General features: G+C 34.8%; 1 protein-coding gene across 1 annotated transcript in view; it reads right to left on the bottom strand.

Moving 5' to 3' along the window:
• The window catches only part of ACVR2A (activin A receptor type 2A), an 85807-nt gene that overhangs the window by 7467 nt on the left and 50803 nt on the right, over positions 1-27537 (bottom strand). The window contains exons 3-9 of the mRNA XM_060106172.1: positions 25014-25123; positions 24662-24816; positions 8838-8981; positions 6782-6925; positions 5613-5758; positions 3772-3886; positions 651-789 (exon numbers count right to left, since the gene is read on the bottom strand). Of these exons, the coding sequence (XP_059962155.1) occupies positions 651-789; positions 3772-3886; positions 5613-5758; positions 6782-6925; positions 8838-8981; positions 24662-24816; positions 25014-25123 (953 nt within the window). The remainder of the gene's footprint in view (positions 1-650; positions 790-3771; positions 3887-5612; positions 5759-6781; positions 6926-8837; positions 8982-24661; positions 24817-25013; positions 25124-27537) is intronic.

Raw genomic sequence — 27537 nt, 5'->3', positions numbered from 1 at the left:
GATCAGACTTACAAAGCTTGAAGGAGGCAGAATCTAACTGTGCTATAACACACGCTCGGTTCTGGGTCATGGAGGATAGAATGGTAATTCAATCCATCACGGGAGGGCTGAACAGACAGCCTGAGTATCCTGGGAGGCAAAATCCCGTCTCTATATGCACCTCCTCTCACCCAAGAGTTGACTTTAACTCTTAGGTGTCTCAGGACCCTTGTGATCTTACCAAAGTAGCAGCCCTCTCCCTGAATCTGGATCACAGTTTCAAATCTTGATTTCACCACTTACCACTCTGCAGCTAAAACAGACAAGCTATTTAATTTCTACTTATAATTTGAGCATCAAATTCCTCACAACTGAGGTGATAATTACCTCCAAAGTTGTTTTAGGAAATAAGCTAAAGGTATGTAAAGTGCCCAGCAAAAACTGGCAATGGTAATGGATCAATACATATCAGTACCTTTCCTCTCCTGCCGTCCCCATCCCCTGCCTCCTGAATTTTCTTCATGCTACCACCTCTTGGAGTCTATTTTAAAAAAAAAATTGTTCTTTAAAATATTACCTTTGAGAGTAATCAACCCTTTTCATACATGTGTAGTAGGTACAGGTATACATATATATGTATATGTCTTTTAAAAAAATATATGTTCCCTTACCATCTGCAGCAGTACAGCGAGAAGCCAGTTCCCACAGGACTAATCCCATGGCGTACATATCTATCCTCAAAAATGCATCCCTTTGGAAGTTTATAGCACCCTCTAATACCTCTGGCGCCATATACCTTCGGGTACCAACCTGAAAAAGATGTTGAAAGCAAGCAGCACTTACTAACTTTGTGAACTAACATTTTAGGATTTTGTAAAGAGAATCAAAACCAAGTGTGCTCTAATATCAGGTAAGATAACTAAATTATGACTACCAGAATTTTATTCCATTTCAAGTAATACAACAGCCAAGACCCTGCAAACAGTGGATGCAACCATCAGTAGGGACTGCTTAAATAAGTAAGAGTACTATGCAGCTCTTAAAAAAAACATGAGGTAAATCTATAAGGACAAATATGGAAAGATTTCTAAAAATACTGTAAGATGAAAACAGCAAAGAACAAAACAGTATATATATATTAAGATCCCTTCTGGATACACTTAATAGATATATCAACAGACATTATGCTGGTCTAGGCTTCGACTTTTTCCCCCTTCTGGAAGTAATCACAAGAAACTGAACAATGGTTATTTGTGGAGAGAGGATGGAACAGAGAAAAAAGGCTGTATACTTTTCAACTGTACATTGTTTGAAATGTATCTTTTTTTTAAAAAATACTCCTTTTGAGGGTTTCTCTTTCTCTGTACGAAAAAAAACCTAATAAACAATACAAAACATAAAATGAATTAGCCAAGTAAAGGATGGATAAACTTTTTAAAGTTCTGTTTCCACAAAATCTATGTATTTGTTTCTTCATGAATTCTGTCTTAAATTCTTTATTGATATCTGTCCCTAACAATCTGGTATTTCTTAGTAATGTAACTATGGTTACTAAGCTAGCACAGCTAACTTTGGTTGGTGCTTGACAAGATTCATATATGAACACTTAAATAATTTCTGTGAGATAGGTGGTTAGATTAATCCACTTGAGTTTAATAGGTCTAGGGAGCGGCCCAGATACTGGTATTTCCAAAAGCTCCATTGCTAAGTGACTATGATCTATAGACTAGAAGTTGGGCAATTATCTACAAATATACATATAAAGAGATGTTTAAGAAAAAATAAGGATAGATCACTAAGACCCTGAAGTTCAAAAACCTGAAGTTTTTAATTCATTTAATAAGGAGAACACTTTAAAGAAAGGGTAAAAAGGTAGCTTTGCCTCTTTTGCTACTTTAAATAACTATTTTATAATTGTACTGTTAAGCAAGCTTTTCCAAAAATCTACTTTTCTCCTAAAGATAAATGTATGCCTTCCAAAGTACTTCTTTTCTTATGTAATGATGACATCTTCCTTTCTAGTATAAAATGTCCTCTCTTTTATAAATTGATGATGATATAAGAGAAAAATGTTACTTTTTTTCCAGCGTTCTTTGCAATATATAAAATATGCAATAACAAGCATTTTGAAACTTTCTGGTCCATGAAATCTAAAGTCAAGGCATCAGTGATGTATTATTCATTATTATATATATATGTAATTATGTATTATTAGTTATTTTTACCATCATGTAAGCCAATCATGAGGGCATTAAAAGATATGAATGAAGGGAGAGTAGTTCGGTGCTTTGCCATGACCTAGAGGGGTGGGACAGGGAGGGTGGGGGGGAGGCTCAAGAGGGAGGGGATATGGGGACATATGTATGCACATGGCTGATGCACTTTGGTGTACAACAGACACTAACACAGTACTGTGAAGCAATTATACTCCAATAAAAATCTATTTAAAAAAAAAACTTGAAAAAAAAAAGATATGAATGAATCCCCAAATTCTTTTCTTAAAAAGGGGGGAGGTTTATAAAGTACCAAAGGATTAAACTCTTCGCAAAATTTAGTCTTAAGGCAATCAGACCATCAGCTCAGAAGCCTGGTCCTAGGCTTCCTGCACAATCGCCCATCTTGGTTACATTCTCCACAAAACTGCCTTCCTTCCCAAATACATATGTTGTCAACTTTTCTAGAACTATGACTGCTGACTAAATTCTTAAATCATTAGTCAATGTTGCTAAAATTTGTTGTGCTATGTTCTTGGAGGTCAGTAGGACACACTGGGCAAAAAGAAAGCTGAGAATCAGATGATCAAATAATTTGCCTGATTTGAAAGATGAAGCAATGAATGTGCAAAATCATTTGGCTTTCTAAGGAAATATCACCTTTCAGGTCAAACTGGTTTGAAAACACCTTTCCTAGAGCCTCAGTTTCTGAGAATAAAACGTATGGATAATGTTCTTTTCCTCTTTGGCTTAAAGGCTCCCATTGCTGAAGTCTCTGTGCAGACCTTGGTTAGTAGAGTTAAACTCCTTGCTCAGGGCCTTACAAGTGCTCTGAACTCTGGAGAGAATTCAGAGAAAAGCTATAAAGTTGATTAAAGAGTTAAAGAAGCAATAGAGACCAAGAAGCAAGAAACTATCATTGCTGTCTGGAAAAACAGGCACTAGATCTTACTACATTATAACATGAATAGTGACTGATTATTCTTCCATTCCTCTTAAGATAGTGAAATTAACAAGTTAAAACTAGTGAGTTAATATTAAGAACTCCCTAAAAGAATGAGGCTTATTAAAATGTGTTGGATTCTTCTTTGATTAGCTTTAAAAATAGAATCCTATGACATCTAAATCATTTTATGAATTGCTTGATCTAAACCACCTGAGGTCCTAACAGTCCTTCATCACCATATGAAAATATCTTCCTCAGCAAATTTAACATATTACTCTTAAGAGAGTCATTTTTTTGTTTTTGGTTTTTGCGGTACGCGGGCCTCTCACTGTTGTGGCCTCTCCCGTTGCGGAGCACAGGCTCCGGACACGCAGGTTCAGCAGCCAAGGCTCACGGGCCCAGCCGCTCCGTGGCATGTGGGATCTTCCCGGACGGGGGCACGAACCCGTGTCCCCTGCATCGGCAGGCGGACTCTCAACCACTGTGCCACCAGGGAAGCCCGAGAGTCATTTTTATATTAGATACCAATTTAAGAACCAGCACAATAATTTTAGACCAACTGATCCCAGATGCCATCTAAGAAAATATGGGACAAGATTATTTTTTCTTACAGTTTACAGTTATCATCCTTACCTGTCCATGGGTATCACCTGCAGACTTGCCAGCCTCAAACTTTAACGCCAACCCAAAGTCAGCAATGCAAGCTGTCAGATTGTTTTTCAACAGCACATTTTTACTTTTGATGTCCCTTGCAAATAGAAAGATAAAGTATTCAAATTCAGTTTAAACGAGTTATCTTTTAAATTTTTTGACTGTAAGTAGGAAGAGAGACTATGTATGCTTTAAAAAAAATAGTTATTTCAAAGTATGAAATACAGAAAAGGGGAGAGGGAAAAAAAGTTTAAAGTCTCCAGATAGCTTGAAGCACAAGAGTACAGTGACCTAGTCGTATCCATTACATGGAAAATAAGAAGGAATTCTCTCCATAAAGCAGTTTTATAAAGAGCTGCCATTCCAAAAATACTGTCCAGCCTACATGTTATCTATGTCACTCCTAACTACCGATCATAAAATTGTTGCTTTTTAAGATAATAAGCATATTTCAGAGTTTATAGTTAGAAACTCTCATTGACACTGAAATTTAAAAACCAAAATGAAAGAATTTTCAGTAATAGCTGAATTGGAGCTTTTTGCCTATTGGCACAGGCCTACATTTTAAAACGGTCCCTTATTTTAATGGTTCTTATTATATTCACCAACTTGGCTGTACAAAAGCATCTCTACAAATGTATAAGAGAAATTTTTCACCATAAACATACACTGCTCCAGCTGGATCCCGGTGTTCCAAAAAGAGTAACCATTTTAAGGCAATCAGATGTCTTCCTCTACACATTAGCCTCAACTAGCTCATCCTAGGGCTTACTATACCCCAGTAAGCTCAGTAAGCTTGTTTACCCCAGTAAACACACCGGTACCATGAGCAATGGTAAATATGTGTGCAGACACAAAGTGTAAGACAGAGGACGCACAGATAGACAACCACAAATGCTACAAAAATCAGTTTTAGACTCAAAGGATTTTTAGAGACCCTACTTATAATAACCTTTGGGGGTTCCAAAGGATTAGTTCCCTATAGGACTAGGTGAGGCGAGCAAAAATCCAGGAAGAGGCGGTTAGACTGTATGTAGGAAGGTGAGAAGGGAAGCTATTTCTGAGGTAGAAGTCATTTAAGGTTTTCAAAATCAGAATCTACATTAGAATTGGAATAAAAGTAATGCCCCCCAGCAACCTAAGACACCACCTGATAGCACTCAACTAAGTATTTGTTAAATGAATCAGGTAATTTAAAACATCCATCTTTAAACTGAATATAAGATGACAGATTGACCCCATGTTCAAGGAAGTTAAATACACAATGGCAAACTGAATCCCATGTTTAAGGGAACTAACGGTTTCCCTTTTAAGATATGACAATTGTTGGGTCCAAGTACTATTTCTTCACTGAAAAGGAAAATTTAGTAAACCCAATTATTCAAATAATACCTCTTTCCACCTCAACTTAGGTAATGATCACATAGTCATTCAAAACACAAGCAAAAAAGATACTCAAAATCTCTCCTTAATTACATCCCCTTATACCTATTTATAATCATCTTTGAAGTAAATCATGTTTTGAGGTAAAACAAATTTCTCCTTTGAGACAAAGAAAATACATTTTCATTCTTAACTATGTTTTTGGAAATGAGACAAATTGAAACATAAGTCAATAATTAACCTTTGATAATGATGTTAATATATACATTATCCAAAATACTTCCTGGCCAATCTCAAAGCTAATTTGAAAAACAAGTGAAAATCAATGCCTCCTATAGCATGATTAGGTAACTAGGGGAAAATAAATTTTGCCTAGGGGACTGAAAGTTTAAATAATAAATACTGAATTACTGGGTAAAATAATATAAATTTAGCTCTACCTGTGAGATATGGCGGGTTTGTGGCCATCTTTTAGGCCAGGTATATCCTCATGTAAATATGCCAATCCTCTAGCCATGGTTTCTGCAATATGACACAATTCATTCCAAGAGACCACATTAGCCTTAAGAAAGTCTGATAGTGAACCCTAAAGAAAGGGGGAAAAAAAACAACTTATGTTCTTGACAAAAGCCGTATGTATATGGAGACTTTCCTTTTTACTTTTAAGAGGTCATGGAAGGCAACAAAGTTTTCCTTTCAGTGAATAATATCCAAAACGCAATCTTTCTGGAATGGTTCAAGCTTCACATTAATAAACATTTGAAAGGAATACCACTAATCTTTAAAGGTTTGCTACAAGCAGTCGGTCAATTTCCCATTGAGAAGGCAAAATTTACCAAAAAAAGAAAAAAAAAGATTATTGAAAATCTAAAGTTCTAGAAAATATTTTAAAAGTTAAAATATACTGACTATAGAGATGTTATAAATAGGACTAGGAGAACCAAAAATTAAAACATATGAACAACAACTAACCTAAAGAATCTTCCTCTAGAGATTACTGCCAACCTTTTAGTCAAGAATTAAGGGAATTAAAATAGCCACTTTTTTGTGACAGTGATGAAACTGATTGCCAAGAAGATCACAATTTCCTACTTTATTAATGTATACTTTCATACTAACTCTGAAAGCAGAAAAATTGAGGAAAAATAGCAAGTGTGTTTTGGTGGTAATTACCCTACAAATCAGTGACTGATCAAAGATCAGATAAATTTCCTGACCCTAGTTTTGTCACTAAGTGACATCGATTAAAGAATTTTAAGAAACAAAATTCAAGCTGAAAAAATGTCTCATGTAATAAAAGTGGACAGTAAATGGTAAATGAAAATTCCTAAGCATTGGCTACACTAAGATCATTATTTGTAAGGGAGGTAATTGCAGCACAAGAAATCAGGGACAGAAGACTGGTTTATATAAGTAGAGGGTTAGGTGAAAAAGTCGTCATCTTTGTTCTTCTATTAAATAAATCATTTTTAAAACAGGCTTTTATTTATAAATATTAACCAACTATAACAACACACTGTTCCCAGAAAAATAAGTGAGGGCTTTGTAGCCAACATTAGGAAGTAAGCCAACCCTGACTTCACTGAGTTAAAATGGAAAGTAGTTTTACCTTTTCATGAAATGCTGTGATTAGCCAAAGATCCACATCAACGCTGGTACCTCGTTTTTCTGCACCAATGAACTGTAATATGTTCTCATGCTTCATTCCAGGCAAACTATAGACTTCATATTCATTCTGCCATGACTGTTTGTCCTAGAGTTAAAAAGAATAGTAAGAATGCAAAGAACACAGGCAAATAAACCATATCTAAGAGATTACTCAAGTAAGTTCTAAGGCAATTTTTTTTAAAGGCTAAGTATTAAGAGATTCTTTGGTTTTGTTTTGTCCTGTTTTTTAACAAAAGAAAACTTCGACAACAGGTAACAGTTACATACCAAATGCCTGCCCTGCCCCATTCCTTCAAACATACTTTTTTGTGTTTGTAATTTGTAAACATAGAAGTTGATCAGAAATACTGCACTTCTGAATCCTAACAATGGCAACACATTCCACATACAAGTTAGTACTACAGTGTAATTTTATCATGGTGTGAAGGTACCTGTGTTACAATTAAGAATAATCTCTCTGAGAGATGAAATTCAGGGAGAATGACTTCATCTAAATAGAAAACAAATTTTTTTCAAACACTAACAGCATGTCAAACCTTCTTAACAAAATGTTTAGAATACCCTGCAGTCAATAAGAGAGCAATGGGGTATAAATATGCAATCCAATAATTTGTAACACCACAGATTCACTTATGCCTACAAGTGATCCATGCCTCTTACATGTCTACTTATAAAGGATTAGTTTCTTTTCACAACGGGAGAATAACAAAAGTGGGAGGCACCATAGAATAACGGTTAGGAACCCTCTGGATCCAAGCTATCTAAGAACCTTTGGCATGTTACATAATCATTCAGCTTCCTGATCAGCAAAACAAGGACTGTAGTGTGTGCCTCATAGGGTTGTTGTATTATACATATATTGTGTGTTATATTATATGTATGGTTAATAATACATATTAATGAGTACTCACATATGTAAAGTACCTCTGTCTGACACAATAGAACCATTCAGTAAAAGGTTAGCTACTGTTGTTGTTGTTACTCTTACGTTAATAGCATCCAAATACGCTTCTCTAATTTTTAAGCTTCCTCACATGAAATAAGAACCCTGATCTTCTTTGTGAATCTTGGCCCAAAAGACTTTTCTTTTGAGAACTAAACTACAGTTAACAGTATCTGCGTTGCTACCCAAAAAAAAGGTAATAAACTTCTTCACAGACTCTAAGAAACAGACTTTCAAGGAGGTAAGAGGGCAAAAATCTAGGTATATTAAGACAAAGAAATTGAATAATTTTGGTATAAGGAAGATCTACTATACAGGTGCAGGGGTGAAGCCTGCATCAAAAAACCCAGCCAGGATCACAATACCATGCACGGCATTAGCCACAGGTGTGTATAAGCAGAAAACAGGAACAAAGGAATCATCATAGATCTATACCACCAATGGAGCAAAACTAAAGAATATCTCAGAGGTGCATGAGACCAGGGTTTTATAAGGTTGGCCCCCCTTAATAGAAAAACAAGTCAACAGTAAACCAATTATTTGGAGTCTTGACTCAATGCCTCTGAAAATTCACCAAACAAAATCTGAAATGATTACACCAATACTCAAAGTAGAACAAAAATGAATCAGTCTGGTAATATATCTCCAAACAGTGATTCTAAAACAAAGCACACTACTCTTTCACTATTCTGTTCGCTTTTTCTGATAATGTCAATGGGACATTAAAAGTTAACCACTCAGATAATGAATTATATTTTTTAATTAGAATCCTCATCTTCACTTTGCATTTCTGTAGAATTTTTACTGGCAAAAAATCTCCTATATGCTTATGTATTGTAATTCCACCACTCTAAACAAACATGACTGTTGTACCATTAATTTCTCAGATGAGAAGGCAGACATAAAAGGGCTAACTAACCACTTTCCCCGGTATCACAAAGAACCACCATGAAACATACGGCTTGTGTTTTCAGACTGTTTCTGAGTTACAATGACCTAGCCAGTTGCATCTTTTAAAAAATATATACAGACTAGAAAACTGCAATAAACATACCTGTATTGGAAATATTTTCACAGCCACATATTCATTGAGTAACTGGGCTTTCCACACACAACCAAATCTTCCCCTTGCTTTCACTTCTAGTAACTGCAGTGGCTTCAAACCTAGTAATGGAGAAGGAGGGGGTGGTCCCGGGTCCTACAGATAAATAATAATAATATTATCTAAAGAGCAGCACATGACACATCTCGCTTCTAAATATCAGAGAAACGTGAGTATACTGAGGAATCGATTGACAGAAACGGTAGACACATACAAATGACATTAACTTCAATCTTGCCAAAACTGAATTCTCAAGCATTACTAATTATCTATAGTGATCAAAATGCAGGAAACTTGAATTAAGAGTTTTCATAATAACATTCCTACTGCTACATACATACATATATATATATATATCAGGAGAAAAGATGTAAAATCTTTTTGATCCAGTCTCACTAATTCTCCTAAGATTTTTCTGTGACCTTCAGGATATTACTAACGGTATTTTAATTTCATCCAGTTGATTATTCCTTATAGGATAAGGATTTGAAAAGTGCCAGATACAGCAAATTATGGCTATGTCTCAAAGAAACCACTCCTCAAAATCCATTACTTTCTCCAGTGAGTGTTTAAATCTTTCTTCATTAATATCAGAAATACCCACAGCTATTCTCAAACACATTACAAATAGGTATTTCAAATACAAAGCACATAAAAGGAATATGTAAGTTAGTGTTGCTATAACCAAACTGCTCCATTCATTCTAACTTTTCCACCCAGTAACAATTTATCCCTTTGCTTATAATTACTTCCCAGAATTGATCTGAGATAATATTAGTATTCTGGGACTCATGGGCAAAGAAAGTACAAATGATTCACAAAATAAGTGGTCATCGTATTAGATGATAAGGTATGGTAAATGAAAGAGAAGTATACTGCTATAGTTAATTTTTTAAATGGAGCAACTATAATATATAAATAGGAGTACAGCATCACCAGGGAATCCTCCTATACAAAGTAGAGTGGCTACCCTTCGCTGAAAACATTGTATTAGTTAAATATCTGCAACTAAAGCAAGAGGTAGAAAGCCTTTTGGAAAGCTTCCAGAGGAAAGTAGTAACATGTTTGAAGGCCTGTGTAATGAGCATTGTTAGGAAGAACTAAAATTTCTGTGGCAACAGCAACAGACTTTATGATATTGGGTGGCACCTAAGACACTTGGAGATTGTATGTCACCCCTTTATCAATGCATGTCTCTCTGCCTTTACTCTCCTTCCTTAAAACAAACAAACAAAACCTCCTCTTCTAATGCCTCAGGACAGTTAGTGCTCCCTTTAGGCATTATTCAGCCCCTGGATGCCACTCAAGATTTTTTAAAAGTTGGCATCTATATTAGAAAGACCCTCAGCAATAGAAACATTGCCAAGTATTAAAGAGAAAAAATAATGTAATTTCTTCTTCTAAAGTAGACAATCTTTCTAAAATGGTTTGAGAATTCCTATTTTAAAACAGTATGATAAACCAGAAGACTTCCTGTGACCCATTTTAACATCAGATATTTATTTTTTAAATGTCTGCAAAAGTTGCTTTTCCTTCACACATTCAAAACATGAAAGGTTAGTAGAGCTAAAGATTATTTTAGTTTAACAGAGTGACAAGTTAAGAAAGTCAGATGTACATCTTACAGAAGTATGGCCTCTCAAATTATGATTCTCAGTGGGAGGGGACACAAGACGCTCTGGAGAAGTTTTACCAGAACTGAACCTTCCCTCTCCCTCCCTCATTCCTTGACTGATCATATATATCTGCAATAAGAGACCCCACTGATAGAAGTATATGACTTATGTGAATGTGGAGACAGGAGGGAACAAGTTGAAATGACTCTTCTAGAGGCAAAGAAAACCACTCAGTGCTCTAAGTTCAAGAATTATTGGATAACTGCATAAAAGAATAATTATGCTAAATAAACAAAGTTCACTTTGAAAAACTTTAAATAACTGTAAGGTTAAAGTCAATGATTCCCCCTCCTTTAGAGATAAGTTAGAAAAGTTGACTTTTCAAAGCAGGGATGACAAAAATTAAAGTATGCAGATAAGGGTTGAAAGCTGAAGAGGGAAAATAACCAGGTAAAGAGTAATATAGCACTATATGTAAACACTAAAATTTTTAATAAATTGACTGATAATGTCTCTCTAGATAACATACACATTATCCATTCTCTATTCTAAAGAGTACCAACCATATGGGTATGATTCAGTCTATAAAATAGGATTTAGATGACTTAATCCACATCTCAAATTAAGAATATGTCGGCAGTTCAAAATAAGACTTTACTCTGTATGACAGACTCTAGGTCCATCCACCTCACTACAAATAACAATTTCGTTTATATTCATTGTATATATGTGCCACATCTTCTTTATCCATTCATCTGTCGATGGACACTTAGGTTGCTTCCATGTCCTGGCTACTGTAGCTGATTCATGTCGTTATAAAGCAGAAACTAACACACCACTGTAAAGCAATTATACTCCAATAAAGATGTTAAAAAAAAAAGAATACCCAAAATAAGACTTTAATATAATATTAATCTTAATTTTAGGAAGCAAAAATTTCCAATGCCTATGTTTAGAATTAAAAAAAAAAAATCACTGAATGTTTTCCAAATGGATAGATAAACTTACAAGTTCCCGTAAGTTTCCAAGACTCTGTTTACGAAGTTTGTAAGCTACCGTTATTTCAGTAAGAAATCTTAGATCACTCTCCTAATGAAATTACCATTATAGTCAGCATTATATATTAACAGCCTGAAAATATGCTTTGTCAAAATTACTTATAAGTAAAAAGCTTAAATTTAGGAGAACACAGGCCAATTTTCAAAGGGTGAGAAGAAGATCTACAAAGGCACACTCCTACAAAATGTCAAAACTTTTAGAAATGATAGTTCTACAATTCTTAGAAAGGTTAGGTTCAAAAATGAGAACTCTGTAACAGATTATAACTCTATAAAATCTATACTACCAGTCAATATATCTTTTTGCTTTTCTAATAAAATATTATTGGACTATTCTTCTAATTCATACTTTTCAGTTCTTACATTTAAGAACTTACATTTAAAGGAAATTTTAACCACTTCCCTCATATCTAGCTTTTACTTATCCTATAATCTAAGAATATTAGAAATTATTTTCTGTTTATTAGGAGCATTATACTAAGTTACCCAAAAAAACCTCATACTTGATTCTAGGAATAAAGATTTATACCCTTAAAATATATGAGAACCTGGGGAGACAAATTCAGACTTAAACTTCATAATGACAACAACATTCTAATATTATCCGTAAAACATGGCTTTGCCCTGCTACAGAGAAAAACCACTTTTGGAGGGGTAACTATAAGGGCTACAGAGTTCCTGAAAACTTTCCCTAAGTTCCAGTTCTCTTGCAGTACCCATGCTATTTTGCACAGTTAAAAAGATATTCATTATAACATGGCTCTGATTACATCTCTTCTTCACCCATTTGTATGTGAAAATTATGGCATCAGAAGACATGTTGAGAAGCGACAAATGACAATAGCTGGAAAAAGTGCCCCCCACCCCAGCACCACTACCCAGTATCATTACTATAACCAACAGTGGATAAAAGATTAGAGGTGAAGAGCTGTAAAGCAGTCTGTGATCATTTTACTTATTCTGAGTTCTCCATATGAAAGGTGAATTCTAATCTAAATAAAGCCTTAAACTTTCAGACAGCAAAAGATCAAGTTATACTTCTCTAGCCAGTCCATTTGCTAAAGATGCCAAAGATGAAAGAAACTACCTGAAAATATAGATTTCGCATTAAAAGATAATGGATTCGACCAGAAAGTCAGCATCTGTTAAAAATGAGCACATGCTGACATTTAAGGTAATGACATACTATACAAATTAAGCAATACAAGGTTTGTAAGGCTAAAAATCTAGCCATTAGGTGTTAACTTCTAGTCAACTAAAACAGTTGTTTCTACATTTCACCTTAGATAAGTATAAACACTGGTAACAATTCTTTAAAACCCAAAACTATTACTATGACAAGCCAATCATGTTTTTAATACTAGAAGTGGAAAAAAAACTACAACATAAATTTATAAACTATAGAGGATGCACAATAAAGCAACAACAACAAAAAAAATCTAAGAACAAAATGTTTAGTATGCATCCACAAAAAGTGCCACAACCATAAAACAAACATCAATGCATCTTACCTCTATCATTATATGAAAGGCGTGCTTGTGAAGAAAAAACACAGGCAAAAGAAATTACGATTTATATCCAGAATGAAATGAAAAATGACACATCAGTTACAAAAGTGAAGGAAGGAGAATAATGATTTAGCTTTTTAAAAGCTGGCAATGATCCAATGTATCATATTTTTAAAATGAGAACTGAGAACACTTTCCTTATAAACAGAGGAAAGTAATATATTTTTTTAAAAATCTTGGACATTACCTATCAGATAAGAGGTATTATTATATAGATGACTCTAGTATGACCCCAAGTTACCTGATCCAATGGACTTCAAGCCAGCAAATAAACTAAACCTAGTCTTAAATAATTGTTACTTATTTTTCTAAGAAGTTCTAAGGTCTAACTATAAGAGTTTTTTTTAAAAAAGCAATTTAGCTGAGAAGCTATGCGTTGGAATTGGACTCTGGACACCAGAGGGCAGTACTGCCTTTAACAAAAACTGTAGGAGCAGCACAAAAAATTTTTATATAGCTAGAGTTAAGTTTCTCAGACAGTTCTCCTAAGAATCTAGAATCTCCAGCTTCCTGAACTGCTTCATTCCCCTCTCATGGAAGACAAGAGAATCCTTACAGTGAGACAAAAAAACATTTCTGGTGCCTATGTGAGTGTGTGCAACATAAATAATACACTAGGGAAAGAAAATAAGATGGGAGAAGAGTAAGGTCAGAACTGAGTAGAACACAGTGATAGACCAGGCCTACTGTTAACTACTTCCCCAGCTACATCCAGAGTGAAGAGGTCAAGCAGTGGTGGCCCTGGAAGGAAGTATCCATGCATATTTTTCAGGCTCAGGACACTCAGATACTGATAAAGAACAAGACTTTCATTTTCCTAGTCATCCCACAACAGGTAAGGAAGGGCCCTAATTTAAAGTCAAGAGAAATATTGTCACCAGTGCAAAGAAAGACTTCGAATTCCTCCAAACACTTGACTATATTTCCCAGTTTCCAATATTTCTACAGAGAATAAATAGCACTGATGAAAAAGATTTGACAACTTGTTTATATGTACCAGTTGCTTAACTAGTTTTTCATGCTTCTTGATTTTCTCCTGTGATAATGATTCAGGATTATTTAATAATTCATCTAAAAGGCTTAGCTAATCCCACTATCAAAACATTTTATCAATACTCCAAAGTAAAATTCATCCCTTGAGAGAAATACATGCCAAATGAGTAACTAGACTGTAGCTTCCAAGGCTTAAACATCTCTGTTTTTCTTTTCATACCAGTGCTTTCAGAGACAAAGATGCCACTGTAATAACACCGGGCAAGTAGGTGCTGTCCATGCATCTTACCAAAAATGTGTACCTTTGCTCAATATACCTCTCAATAAATGAGTATTAGAATAAGCTACAGAATGATCCAAACTAAACAAGACACCAAGAACAGGCCTCAATGCATAAACTATGTTACAAAATAAGAGGCAAAACAGAATCCAAAAAAAAAAAAAAATTCACTGAACTACAGAAATAGGTAAAGAGTAACCAAACAAAATAATCTGTATTTACAACTTGGAAAACGAAACTTGAATATCATGCACTGTGACTGGAGATAATAGTGAAAACCAAATCAGCACATTAATGTCAAGTAATCAGGTTGCTGGATGAGAAAGAGACTGGCTGCTTATTCCTTAAGGGGAAAAGAAATTAACTATTGACAAACATCAGAAAGGAATGAATAATACTTCTCTATTCATTCAACAAATCTTTACTGAGCACCTAGTTTGTGCCAGGCACTGGCTACCCAGGCTCTCATGACACTTACTATAGTGTGGGGAAGAAAGACTAATCAAAGAATCATACTAATGAATGCATAATTATAAAATAAGAGCAATAAAAAGCAATTTAGTTACTTTGAGCACCTGTAAAGAGAAACCTAACTTATACTGGGCAAGGTAAATAAGAGAAGACCTCCTGAGGAGAGGATCCTTGAGAAATGAAATAAGTACTACAGGGAGGCAGATAAGGTGGAAAAAAACAGTACTGGGACACATCCTAGACTTCTGACTTGCACAACCAAATGGTTACTGGTTCCATTTACTGAGAACCAGGTCTGAGAGAGAAGATCATTACCCTTGTATTGTTAAGTGCTTGGAGACATCTAAGTGGAAATACTTAGAACGCAGTTAGATACACAGAACTAGAATATAAAGAAATCTTTCTAGAAATATGGATTTTACATGCTATAAATATACGTGAAATATACTATAAATTTTCTCTTACTATTTAAACCATTCCAAGATTTATATTTATATATAATTTTTTTAATAACTCACTCAACAACCTCTTTGGATGATCAAGAAGAATTAAGTACCCGCTCAACGAAGTATTTGAAAACTGACAAATTCTGAATTTGTCTCCTCTTAATCATATAATTATCTTACATTCTAAGACATTTTACAATTGCAAATTTTAAAAAAGACTATTTATTGCCAAGCAGACAGAAATAGAATATGTAAAGAAATAATATAGTATGTGTATCAGGACAAATGCTTCTGAGCTAAGGAAAGCAAGACATTATACATTAACAGATTTAATAATACTGATACTATCAAATACACAGCCATGATTCTACCGAATTAGATCTTCAAAATTCCCTCTATGATACATCAACTCCTACTTCTCATATCTTAACTTCTTCCAAAAGCAAAGCATGAAGGCAGACCAAGGTGGATGAATGAGGATTCTGAATAAGTTCCCTAAGAAGTGATTAGCTCCTCAGGGTAGTCAGCACTGGAGTTACAAGTCTGAAAGAGATAGGGTAGACATGCCTATTCTTCTGGCTGCTGCTCAGGAGCATCAGGTTTATTACTGGGTACAGAAGAAATTTTATTTTTATTTAGCATTTGTGTTCTGCAAGTGGAAAAAAGGAAAAGGACTGTGCTATACATTAATAAATTGTGATGTGATAAAATGGTTATGTTTATCTGCAAGGCTATATATAGTCACTATAAAAACTACTGTAAATGTAAATTATGTACTCTGATCCCTCCCTGTATCTACTTTAGTTTTTTATGGACCCAACCTAATAATTTACTGAAATGAGCTATTCAATTAAAATTACTTCAGTGGATAATAATAATCCTTGGACATAAATGTCCAAGGCTTTGCCACTCAGCAGACTGACTCTAGGCCAAGTCACTTCACCTATATACATCATGGAGTATTGAAAGACTACACTGAGTTAATATGTATAAAGTGCTTTGTATAGTGCTTGACAGAGTACTCAAAATGAAATTTTTTATTATTTGAAATTAATTTCAAAGTATTGACACATATATATGCCAATATTTTGAAATTATTTTCAAGTATAATAATTTCAATAAATCAATTTTAATATTGAAATCAATGGTTTCAACAAAAATTCTTCCTTTGGAGTACAATTTTGAGGTCATTGGCAATTCACAGCTAAAACTTATTGAGCACTTAAAATTAGGCCAGCACCCTAGATGTGACTCTTCTCCCAATCACTACAGAAAAGGAATCAAACATTTCTCCTCCTTTCCTCCATCTATGCCCAAAATTGTTGAAGCAATTCCCTTTTTACTCTTTTTACCCTTCCTCTCCAAGCTGCAAAGTCAAACAACCAATCAACTAACCTATTTTTAGTACACCTACATGTTAACTGTGGGCTCCAGAAGGGCCAGCAAAGACAGTCCCTGAGCCACTTAACATTATACATCAAGCACAGCGCCTGGCATACAGTAGGCGCTCAAGCAACAGGTGAATAGTTAAGCAAAAATAAAACAAACCAACCAACGTGAACACCTCCCCAGCCCATCTGATGCAAGCAGCTTTCACTAACAAATGGACTTCTTCATTTTTATTATCTCAAATTAATAGAAAAAGGTTTGACAGCAATGAAGTAGCTAGGAATGATGGAATAGATCGAGGATGAGGTTCAGGAAATAAAAAACAGAGAGAAAAGCAAGCTCACTTCTTCCTACCTACCATCTCCTTGCCAGACAAGAAGAAGGAGATATTATGCACTCTGGTCTATACGCATCAGTCCCATTTGTAAATTGGCAAACAAGGCGGGGCCCTTCACAGGCCAAAGAAAAACTGATTTCAAGATTTTTAAATTTAATATGTCATTTTTAGAAATAAGGTGCTTTGATTAATTTTAATGTGCAGCTTTAACTTGTTTTAAGCTTTTGATACAGCTTTTTTTTTTTTCCCCCTTTCGCTCCTTCTCCCCTTCTTTTTTGCTTTGGACACAGAATTTCAGCCAACCTCCAAGTGGGCCTGTCTGTACATTTGTAAGAGAAACAACTTATATACACCTAACTAGAGTAATACTTTGTCAAGCTGCATGTCTATGGATAATTTATGACACTTCTCCCTACAATTAGTTTAGAAGTATATATAGAAGTAAGTTGTGGGACCTCCCTGGTGGCACAGTGGTTAAGAATCCGCCTGCCAATGCAGGGGACATGGGTTCGATCCCTGGTCCAGGAAGATCCCACATGCTGCAGAGCGACTAAGCCCGTGTGCCACAACTACTTGAGCCTGCACTCTAGAGCCCATGCTCTAGGCAAGAGAAGCCACTGCAATGAGAAGCCCGCGCAATGCAACAAAGAGTAGCCCCACTCACTGCAGCTAGAGAAAGCCCATGTGAAGCAACAAAGACCCAACACAGCCAAAAACAAATTAAAAAAAAATTTTTTTTAAGTAAGTTGTAATTTAGGTTATCAATACAAAAATAATGACACAAAGAGACATTTGTAGTAGCCCTGTACTATTTCTCAGGCATATATGGGAAAAAAAAGAAAAAAAGGTGCTCAAGAGTGAGGCAGTAGAATTATACCACCACATTAAATATCCTAAAATAATACAATTAAAAACTATTTGTGAAGTGTAGGTTCTAGCTCTTAGCAGAAACCTAACACAAACTCTAAGCTAATAAAACATCAAATTTTGGTATTTTATTAGCATACGTTAAAGCTCCACTAAATTTCACTTAAAAACACATCATATAATCAGAATGAGATAGATTCAAAGTACTAAGCTGAAAAGCTTTCCTCAATATACTGTTAAAAGAAAGCAATTGTAGAATAACAATTTTATAGTTTATAAAAAAAGAAAAATATATATACTCAAATGAGATTAGAGAAAGATGTCAAAAGATACACATCAACCTGTTAAAACTGGTTATTTCAGGAAAATGATAAAGGAAAAAGAGGAAGAACAAATGATTCTCTCCTTTTTTTGGACATACTTCTTTCTGTATAATTTGTCTTCCTATAACAAGCAAGCATTTGTAGTTAATTTTTAAATGGAAGAGAAAGTGAAAGAGAGAGATGTGTTCTTAAACTCCAGCCATTCAGCAATCAACCTATTTCAAGATGTGCTTCTACAGATGTAATATTTATTTTGTAAGTATAACTTAATACTAACATATTAAATATTCAATAAAACTCAGTAAACTTCTCCCTGCATCTTCTCCAAATAAGGAAGCAGCACACTCTCCTAAACTGACTTGGCTGAATAATGTTATGCTACTACCCCTTTAGTATCTTATTAATTTTAAATGGGTACATATATAAACTCATGTTCAACAGGAAAATACTACAAAGCATTGCCACAGATGGCTTGGTTTTTCAGTGGATAGTAATCTGACATACCGTGAAACGACAACCTATTATTACTTTAATATTAAGGTCAACAGCATTGTTTTGTATGCACAACTCAATATTCCAAACATCTGAAAGCCTTTAGTCAGACCAAAATCTAGACAAAATGTCATGAAATGTTATGTCAGGACTGAAGAGATTGATGTCATTTAAAAAGTATTAATGCTGCAATACTTTAGTGCTATTATATAGCCTTCAAAAATTAACAAGAAACTAACTTCATACCTTGTTAAAGGTAGGTAATTTCTAACCCTAAACTGCATTTTCTTATCAAGTGGTATTTTTTATCAACACAAATATAGATTTTATAGGAAGGAAACTTAAGCTTATATATGGTTATGAAAGCAATGCACACAGTGTCACTGAAACCACATTAACCACAATAAGACTTCTTAATAGAGTCAATGCATCAATTCCTTCATATTCGTGACTCACTGGTACTAGAAAAACCAGTTTGCATTCAATTTACTTACTGGAGATTGTAAGAGCATCTACCTACATACAGAAAGACAGTTTCAGGATAGGCAAAAGAAAAGATGACCCAGGTAATGCAAATTAACAGGATGCTTCACACCTGTGATTACAGAAAGAGCCGAATAACGGCATTCTCTTATAAAAGCCTGAAATAGGGCTTCCCTGGTGGCGCAGTGGTTGAGAGTCCGCCTGCCGATGCAGGGGACATGGATTCGTGCCCCGGTCCGGGAAGATCCCACATGCCGCAGAGCGGCTGGGCCTGTGAGCCATGGCCGCTGAGCCTGCGCGTCCGGAGCCTGTGCTCCGCAATGGGAGAGGCCACAACAGTGAGAGGCTCGCGTACCGAGGGAAAAAAAAAAAAAAAAGCCTGAAATACTTCAATTTATTTTGCCCCCAAGAAATAAAGTCCTAAAGCACACAAAATGTTTATTAAACAATTCCTGGGTATACTGCATTACCACCTTAGTATAACACTAAATGAAACAATTCAGCAATTCATCACTTACAGAATGGTTATTACATACAAACACTGCATGAGATACAGCAGTGATTACAATACATACCTTGTCTTTAAGGAGCTTATAATAAAGTATGATAATGGAACATGCTCACAAATGGCCAGAACCTTTCTCAACCTAAGTTATTTCATCTGAACCACAAAAGAGAGAAACTGACATGAGCACTATTTTCTCAATTCTTTCAAGGATGGCACGTAACTAATACCATTCTAGATACATATGATGGATGGCTTATGGTGTAATGGAAGAAAAGAATCAAAAGGCAGACAAAGTATGGAAGACAACATGTCATGTTCCAAACTTTGTATTCTTGCTGTTGGATCACTAAGAGCCCTCAAATATTTTTAAGCACGGAAGTAACATAATCAGACATGTAAAATGTTACTGTATAGCAATAGTATAGATGGAGAGAGAGAACTGGAAACAAGAAGACCAACTACGAGACTACAAAAATAATCTCAGCCTCCAGCGTAATAATGTCCTGAAAACCACAGGATCAGAAAGAATGAAAAGGTACTGGAGTTCATAAATAACAGGGCTAAGAATAAGAAAAGTTGCTGTCTCCAAGGCTTTCACCCAGGATGAGGGGAGGACAGTGATAACATGAAAAAATGTTAGAAACATAGTAGTTACAGGTTATAAAGAAAGAAGAATGGTTTATTTCTTTAAAAAAAAGCACAATTACTTTTTTCTATGTCTCTAACTATGATAGATGTATTTTAGAATATTTTTTATTTTAAAATAAATTAGAACCGTAATTAAAGACCAGATTTTAAAGCACGTATATACCCTGTATCACTTCTTCAAAATACTAACAAAACCAGAAGAAACTTTGAACTTGATGTCTTAGAAGTAAAGAATCCTACCATTTAACTGCCAGAACCAGCTTATTAAGATATGTATGTAGATATGTCTTAGTCCTCCAGAATACCCCATAAGACTGATCTTTTACCCACAAAGAGAATAAAAGACTGAGATCAGACCAATGAATGAGCACAGTATATGTAACGTTAGCTTGTTCTGCTGAGAATCACTGTAAATTCTCTTCAAATATAGTTCTTATTGTAGGAATGATCCATCAATAAGCTATCACCAGCCTTTAGCCAACGTTTTAAGAAAAAGTCTCCCTAAGAAAAGAGAATGACAAATTTTATGTCATTGTCTAAAAGTGAAGAAATTAGAAGGAAGATTGTTGAAGAAATGCACAACAAGAATGTAAGATCTTTTCCTAACTGGTCTTGAAATTAAACTTTGAATATGGGGACATGAATAGGGGGTGAAATGCAGAAGACACCTTAAGACTTCAAATGTGTAGTATGTTTCCCCTACCGACTTCTCCTGTTCCTCAAAAAAGCCTTGAATAGCTAGGGCATTGGCACTATCAACTCAGAAGCACAAGAATCTTTACCTGCAACCCAATCCATGTTCATAAACCCTATTCTAAAGTGTGTGCTAAGGCTTCCCTGGTGGCGCAGTGGTTGAGAGTCCGCCTGCCGATGCAGGGGACACGGGTTCGTACCCCGGTCCGGGAAGATCCCACATGCCGCGGAGCGGCTGGGCCCGTGAGCCATGGCCGCTGAGCCTGCGCGTCCGGAGCCTGTGCTCCACAACGGGAGAGGCCACAACAGTGAGAGGCCCGCGTACCGCAAAAAATAAATAAATAAATAAATAAATAAAATGTGTGCTAAAAAAATTTTAATGGAAAACAGATGACTTGTTTATTTCCCCTTCTGTCCTCTGTGAGACAATGTGATCATGTTATTGCTCACTTTAGTAGTCAAACTACTCAACATCCCAAAATAGGAAAATAAATTCACTAATAGAATGATTTTGAAATGGCAGGGATGTTTACTGAATTATCTGAAACAGCAAAAGCATCTGCTTTCTGAAAAAAGAGAGGCAGAACAGCATAAGCAGTAAGAGCAAAGCTTTAGTGTCAGAGAGTCTTAGTTCAGATTCCAGCTCTGATACTTGTGAGCTTTGCTATGTCTCAATTTCTTTATCTATAAAATAGGGATTATAACACTACATAAACAACCCTGTGAGGTAAAATCAGATCAGTCCTTTCCACACCTAGCTGGTCACCAGAACTGCCTGGAAAACTTATTAGAATCATAATATCCCAGGCCCCATTCCATACTTTCAGGGGCGTAGTCCAGGAATTTGTATTTCTTAACAAATTCCAAAGATGATCCTTACATACTGGTCACAACCTGGAAATCATGGGGAAATTTTTATGTATTTTTTGTATATTTTTTATATATATATTAATACATCTATGTAACTTACCAGTACTCTAGTACACTGTAAATGTTCAATTAATGCTTGATACAATTATCAATCATTTTTTTGAAGCAGAAATAAAACTGAGCATTTTGTAACAAGATGGCCACTAAGTAATCTTGCAGAAGTAGTCTGCATAAACCTCTCACCAAAAATGAGACTTACAGCATGACTCTATACCGTTTGAAACAATGAAAGATGACATATATGAAGTTCCACATTGATGACAATGCTCCTTTTCCACAACACAGTTTATGACAGAAGGAAAGCATAAAGTCAGGCATGTCTTAAATTTTTCATAACAAAGCCTGACCATTCCAGGTCATTCCTTCACAAAACCTTTTTAAGTTCATTCCTTATTTTTCAGTAATTCATACAATTCATGCAAATTCACTAGAGAACAACACAAACACTAAATAAATGTGTACAATAACATTAACCATTGCAACAAATATCTAAAACCCACAGAAATGGATACTCATTGAACATTCCTAGTTCTTATTTATGAATAATAATCCATCTTTCCTTTTTAAAAATCCAAACCCTTGAATTAATTAGCATTTCTAAATAAAGTGGCCTCAAATATATGATATTCAGCCCTTTAAAATGTCCAACCACACTTTTTCACCAATATTTTATATAAATGTTATCTATAGGATTATATTATTATTTTTAAAGTTCTATTAAGAAATTTAACAAATTTGTTTTTAAATGTAGTTTCCAGTTTGTTTCTATCATATCACAAATCCAGGGCAAATTTAGACACTTAAATACTCTTTTTTTTTCTTTTCTTTTCTTTTGTGTTAAATTCACAACAATTTAATCACTAATTAGAGACAATATAAGAAAACAAAACAAAAAAAAGTAGATCTCTATGAAGCAAACTGACTACTTTGAAAAATCATGTACAGGAAATAATCATTTTTGAAAATAGAATTATATAAGCCCAAGGTGGCATCACTATTTAGGTCATTACAATCTGCACAAATACATTTAAAATAGTCTTTGCACAAATATTTGTTGTACCCACCATCAAAGTAAGTAAAATGGAGCTTCCTAAAACCCCCTATCAATATATTTTATGTGCCAAATTTAGTTTGCATTTGTCATAACTCTCCTTTTGAACCAGCATCACAGACTTCTGAACTGATATGATTACATTCAAATTGGAGGTTTAGAAGGAAGTTAGCTCCCACATTTATTTCTGCTGGTGATCCTAATAAAGGCAACTGCTCTTAGGTTACTGAAAGAGACAGCTTCACAAATCAATGCATGTCACCAACAGTAAATACTCATTCTGTTAAATGTAGATATTAAATAAAAAATAGTTACCACCAACAGAAAGTAAAGTGTATTCTATGGACATTTTGGAGTAAACTACATATATTTATTAGGCACTAAATTTTTAAAAATTTAAAGTACTTCTTAAAGTGATTTTTAACAAATCTACAAGTTATCTACTAATGTTAAAAGTTAAAATATTTCAGCTGTACAAAATAGTGTGTTTACCTAATTTACTAAATGAGGAGTTTTACCTTTGGACTTATTTCTCCATATACCCATCCTACAAAGATTACAGGGATCAATGATCTAATGCCAACAGATTGCTTCAAGCACTGAGAAAGGAATATGTTATGTAAATAAAGCTTAAAGTGAAGAAGTTGTTTTGGTCATTAAATTATAAGACTTTACCATTTCCTTCTACCAAGTTTTAACCATTAATCCTAGTGGTATTAGAGAAACAAAGTTAAACCAAGAGATCCAGAAGGCTGAGGTAATCTGATCTTAAGAGTCAAAAGAAACACAAACTCGAGTTTAAAGACATCTCAAGCAATTAAACCAAAAGTTATCATGTTTCCTCTGCCTGTAGAAAAATAACTACTTATATTAAAAGTCCTTGTAAAGCACTGAATCAGCTCCAACTGTCCACATGATAGAGAGTGAGGAAAACTTCATGAATTTATTCTGACTACCTACCCACCACACCTATATTTTCAGATATATTCGGTGTCGAGGGAGGGAGAATCAAGGGCATTAAAAAAGTTTTCAGACTTCAGTACACGTTTGATATGCTGCAAATAAAAGTATATATACTTGGAACTACAAACAACACATGATGAGAACTGTTGCTCCTCTTCCCTAGAACAACAATTTTATAGATATATCCTCTTGTTGCCTTTGTGAAACTTCTCTATTCCACATTCTTGGTTACCTTACTGGGTCCCTCACCACGGTTAAAAGGATTTTTTGGCAAGTAGTTTTGAAAAAGACACAAAAACTTAGGAGTGGAGGAGAAAATAGAAGGGAAAGAAAGGGCTACGATATCACTTCTCTATCATCAATTACTTCTCAAGAAAGACAGCAGAGTATATCCCATATTTTAAAGTACTATAATGACAGTAAAACTCTCCAAAGAACAGGAATGGGAATACTCTTTATTCTACTCCACTTCAACCCTTAAACTTAGGACACAGCAAATTAGTAAGTTTGCAAAATTAGCTATAGTTCCCATGACAATAAATATTCAAAAATTAACTCCAAAGGAAAATGATTTGTAACAATCTACTGTAGTTTCACCACAGTAATATTTCTTTAAAATGTAAAATCTAAAACAACACAAAGTACAAGACAATAACTTACTTGAGTTGGAACAAGCACAGGAGGATAAGCCATCTTATGATGCCTGTACACCCAAAATGCACAAATGACAATCCCCGCAATTAGCATAAGTGGCACCAAAGAATAGAGCAAGATGTTGTAATAGGGTGGCTTTGGTGTAACTGGATTCGAAGTAGCTGTGGAAAAGAGGAGGAAGAAAACCACTCAGATTTGGTCGACAAAATTTCACAATAAATATTTATTATAGTGTCAAATTTTAGGAGAAAAAATAAAGAGTAGGAGAAGATGGGAGTAAATTATTCCATCAACACAAATATGCTTTGTTTTCAATCTACTAGTTGAACAGACATATGCATTTTCCCTGTGAACTTACGCTGTGTGACTTCCATCTCCGGAAAATAAGAAAACCTTTCATTACACATATTGCCCTCACAGCAACAAAAATATACTTCAGGGCTATCTTTTTTTTCTATACAATCAGTCCTATAAACAAAAAGAGGAGAAATAATTAAAATCAACATTATTACTCTGAATCTACAATAGGTGTTTTTCTAAAGTTCTCAGAGATAAAATAATGAATAAGTCATTTATAGTCAACTTTGAGATTTTTATTAATATTCAATAATCAATTCTTAAAAGTCAAAAATGTTCCTTGAATCCTATTATTAAATCTCATCAGAAAAATAAATCAACAGCTGATTTTATAACAATCACATTGGCTCCTTGAAACCATTTCTTTAATTTGGTTTTTAATGATCAATCTAAGGCAACCATCTTTTTTTTTTTTTTTTGCGGTACGCGGGCCCCTCACTGCTGCGGCCTCTACCGTTGCGGAGCACAGGCTCTGGACGCACAGGCTCAGCGGCCATGGCTCACGGGCCCAGCCACTCCGCGGCATGTGGGATCTTCCCGGACTGGGGCACGAACCCGTGTCCCCTGCATCAGCAGGTGGACTCTCAACCACTGCGCCACCAGGGAAGCCCGGCAACCATCTTTTTAAATTGTTTATTTAATTAGTAGAGAAGCTTGAAGAGGAACATAAGGCCAATGAAGAAATTTGGTCTAAGAGTGCTTTTACTCACAGGAAATATGGCTTTCCCATTTTATGAATACAAAAACTGAACACTATATATAAAAAAAACTGTATGTGTATGTACACATATAAATACATACCTATGTGCCTATGCATACATATAAATACACAGGCACAAAATAATGTGTGGCAGAACATATTTCATCATCAGAGACCTAAACCAGGCTTGGGAATTAAGCCATTTTTGTAGCAGATTTAAATTCCCTGAACACAATGAACAGGATTAAGGATAAGTAACAAGAACAATATGTAACAACAAACATACAGGCCCTAGTAACTCAAAAAACTGACTGGAGGTGGGTTGACTTAAGGGGTAGGGGGAGGCAGCCTTCTACATAGGACCTGAGTTACTGAAAAGATAGGGATTTAGCACCTAGATTAAATCCTAATCAACCACTAAAAAATTAGCTATACCTAGTTTTTAAAATCAGATATTTAAATATGGCTAATAACATCAGGTAGATTTAGACACATTACAAATAAACTGTGAACTTTTATAATGGCTGTTAGAATAATAAGGTTGAATTTAACTCTAAAGTGAAAAGCTCAAGAAGTTTCAGGGAGAAGGCAATTTTAATAAAATCAAACTTTGAAATAAAATCTATACCAATGTCTATTTAGTAGAAAGTTAAAGGACAAATGAAAGCTAAATTTCTAACAATTTATAAAGAAAAATTTACAAATTTAAAATTTAATATTTAAAATCATGAATCAAATCATAGGTTAACGTGATTAAATACCTAGCCTAGTCAACTGAAGTAAATTATCAATACTTTTCACCATTCAATTTCATTCTTTTTACCACTGTCTTTTCCTCCACACTTTGACATTTCTTGAATCTTCTTTTCCTTTCTCTTATTTATGTTACTACCTTTAATATTTGTTTTTTAATCAAATTCAGAACATAAAAGCAGAAATTCACATACTTTTAAATTGGCATTTAACCCCTAGAAACAAAGCTGATGTAGTAATTATCACTGTAAGAGCAGGCATTTGCACTGAACAACTCACTCACATTATCTAGCAAAGTTTAATCTCCAGTAATACTGGTTTTAGGTGAGAAGCACAGTAGCATTTTACAATAAAAAGAACAGGGATCCCTGATTTCAACTAATTAATAGACAGTTTTGAATAAAGATGACCTCCAAACCTCATTTTTTCCCCAACTTCTTCTTCAACTTTTTTTTTTTTATAAATTGAGATATAATTTGCTATAACATTATATTAGTTTCAGGTGTACAACCTAGTGATTGGATATTTGCATATATTGTGAAATGATCACCACAGTAAGTCTAGTTAACATCTCATCACCACACATAGTTAAAAATTTTTTTTTCTTGTGAAGACAACGTTTAAGATTTACTTAAAAGTTGCTAAGTTCCTTAGCAACTTTCAAATATACAATACAGTATTATTAACTATAGTCACCATTACATCACATCCCCCATTATATCCCCAGGACCTATTTGTTTTATAACTGAAAATTCATACCCTTTTGACTCCCTTCACCCATTTGCCCACCCCTCACCCCCAGCCTCTGGCAACCACCAACGGTTCTCTATATATATGGGTTCTTTTCTTTTTTTTAAAGATTCCACATACTAGTGAGATCATATGGTATTTGTCTTTCTCTGTCTGATTTATTTCACTTAGCATAATGCCCTCAAGGTCATCAGTGTTGTTGCAAATGGCAAGATGTTCTTCTTTTTTATGGCTGAAAAATAGTTCATTGTATACATAGACCGTATTTTCTTTACCCATTCATCCATTGACAGACACTTAGGTTGTTTCCACATCTTGTATA

Source organism: Mesoplodon densirostris, chromosome 8 (assembly GCF_025265405.1).
Source record: "Mesoplodon densirostris isolate mMesDen1 chromosome 8, mMesDen1 primary haplotype, whole genome shotgun sequence".
Lineage (NCBI taxonomy): Eukaryota > Metazoa > Chordata > Mammalia > Artiodactyla > Ziphiidae > Mesoplodon > Mesoplodon densirostris.
The sequence above is the reverse complement of the archived record's forward strand: the minus strand, read 5'-3'. Positions and strand labels throughout refer to the sequence as shown.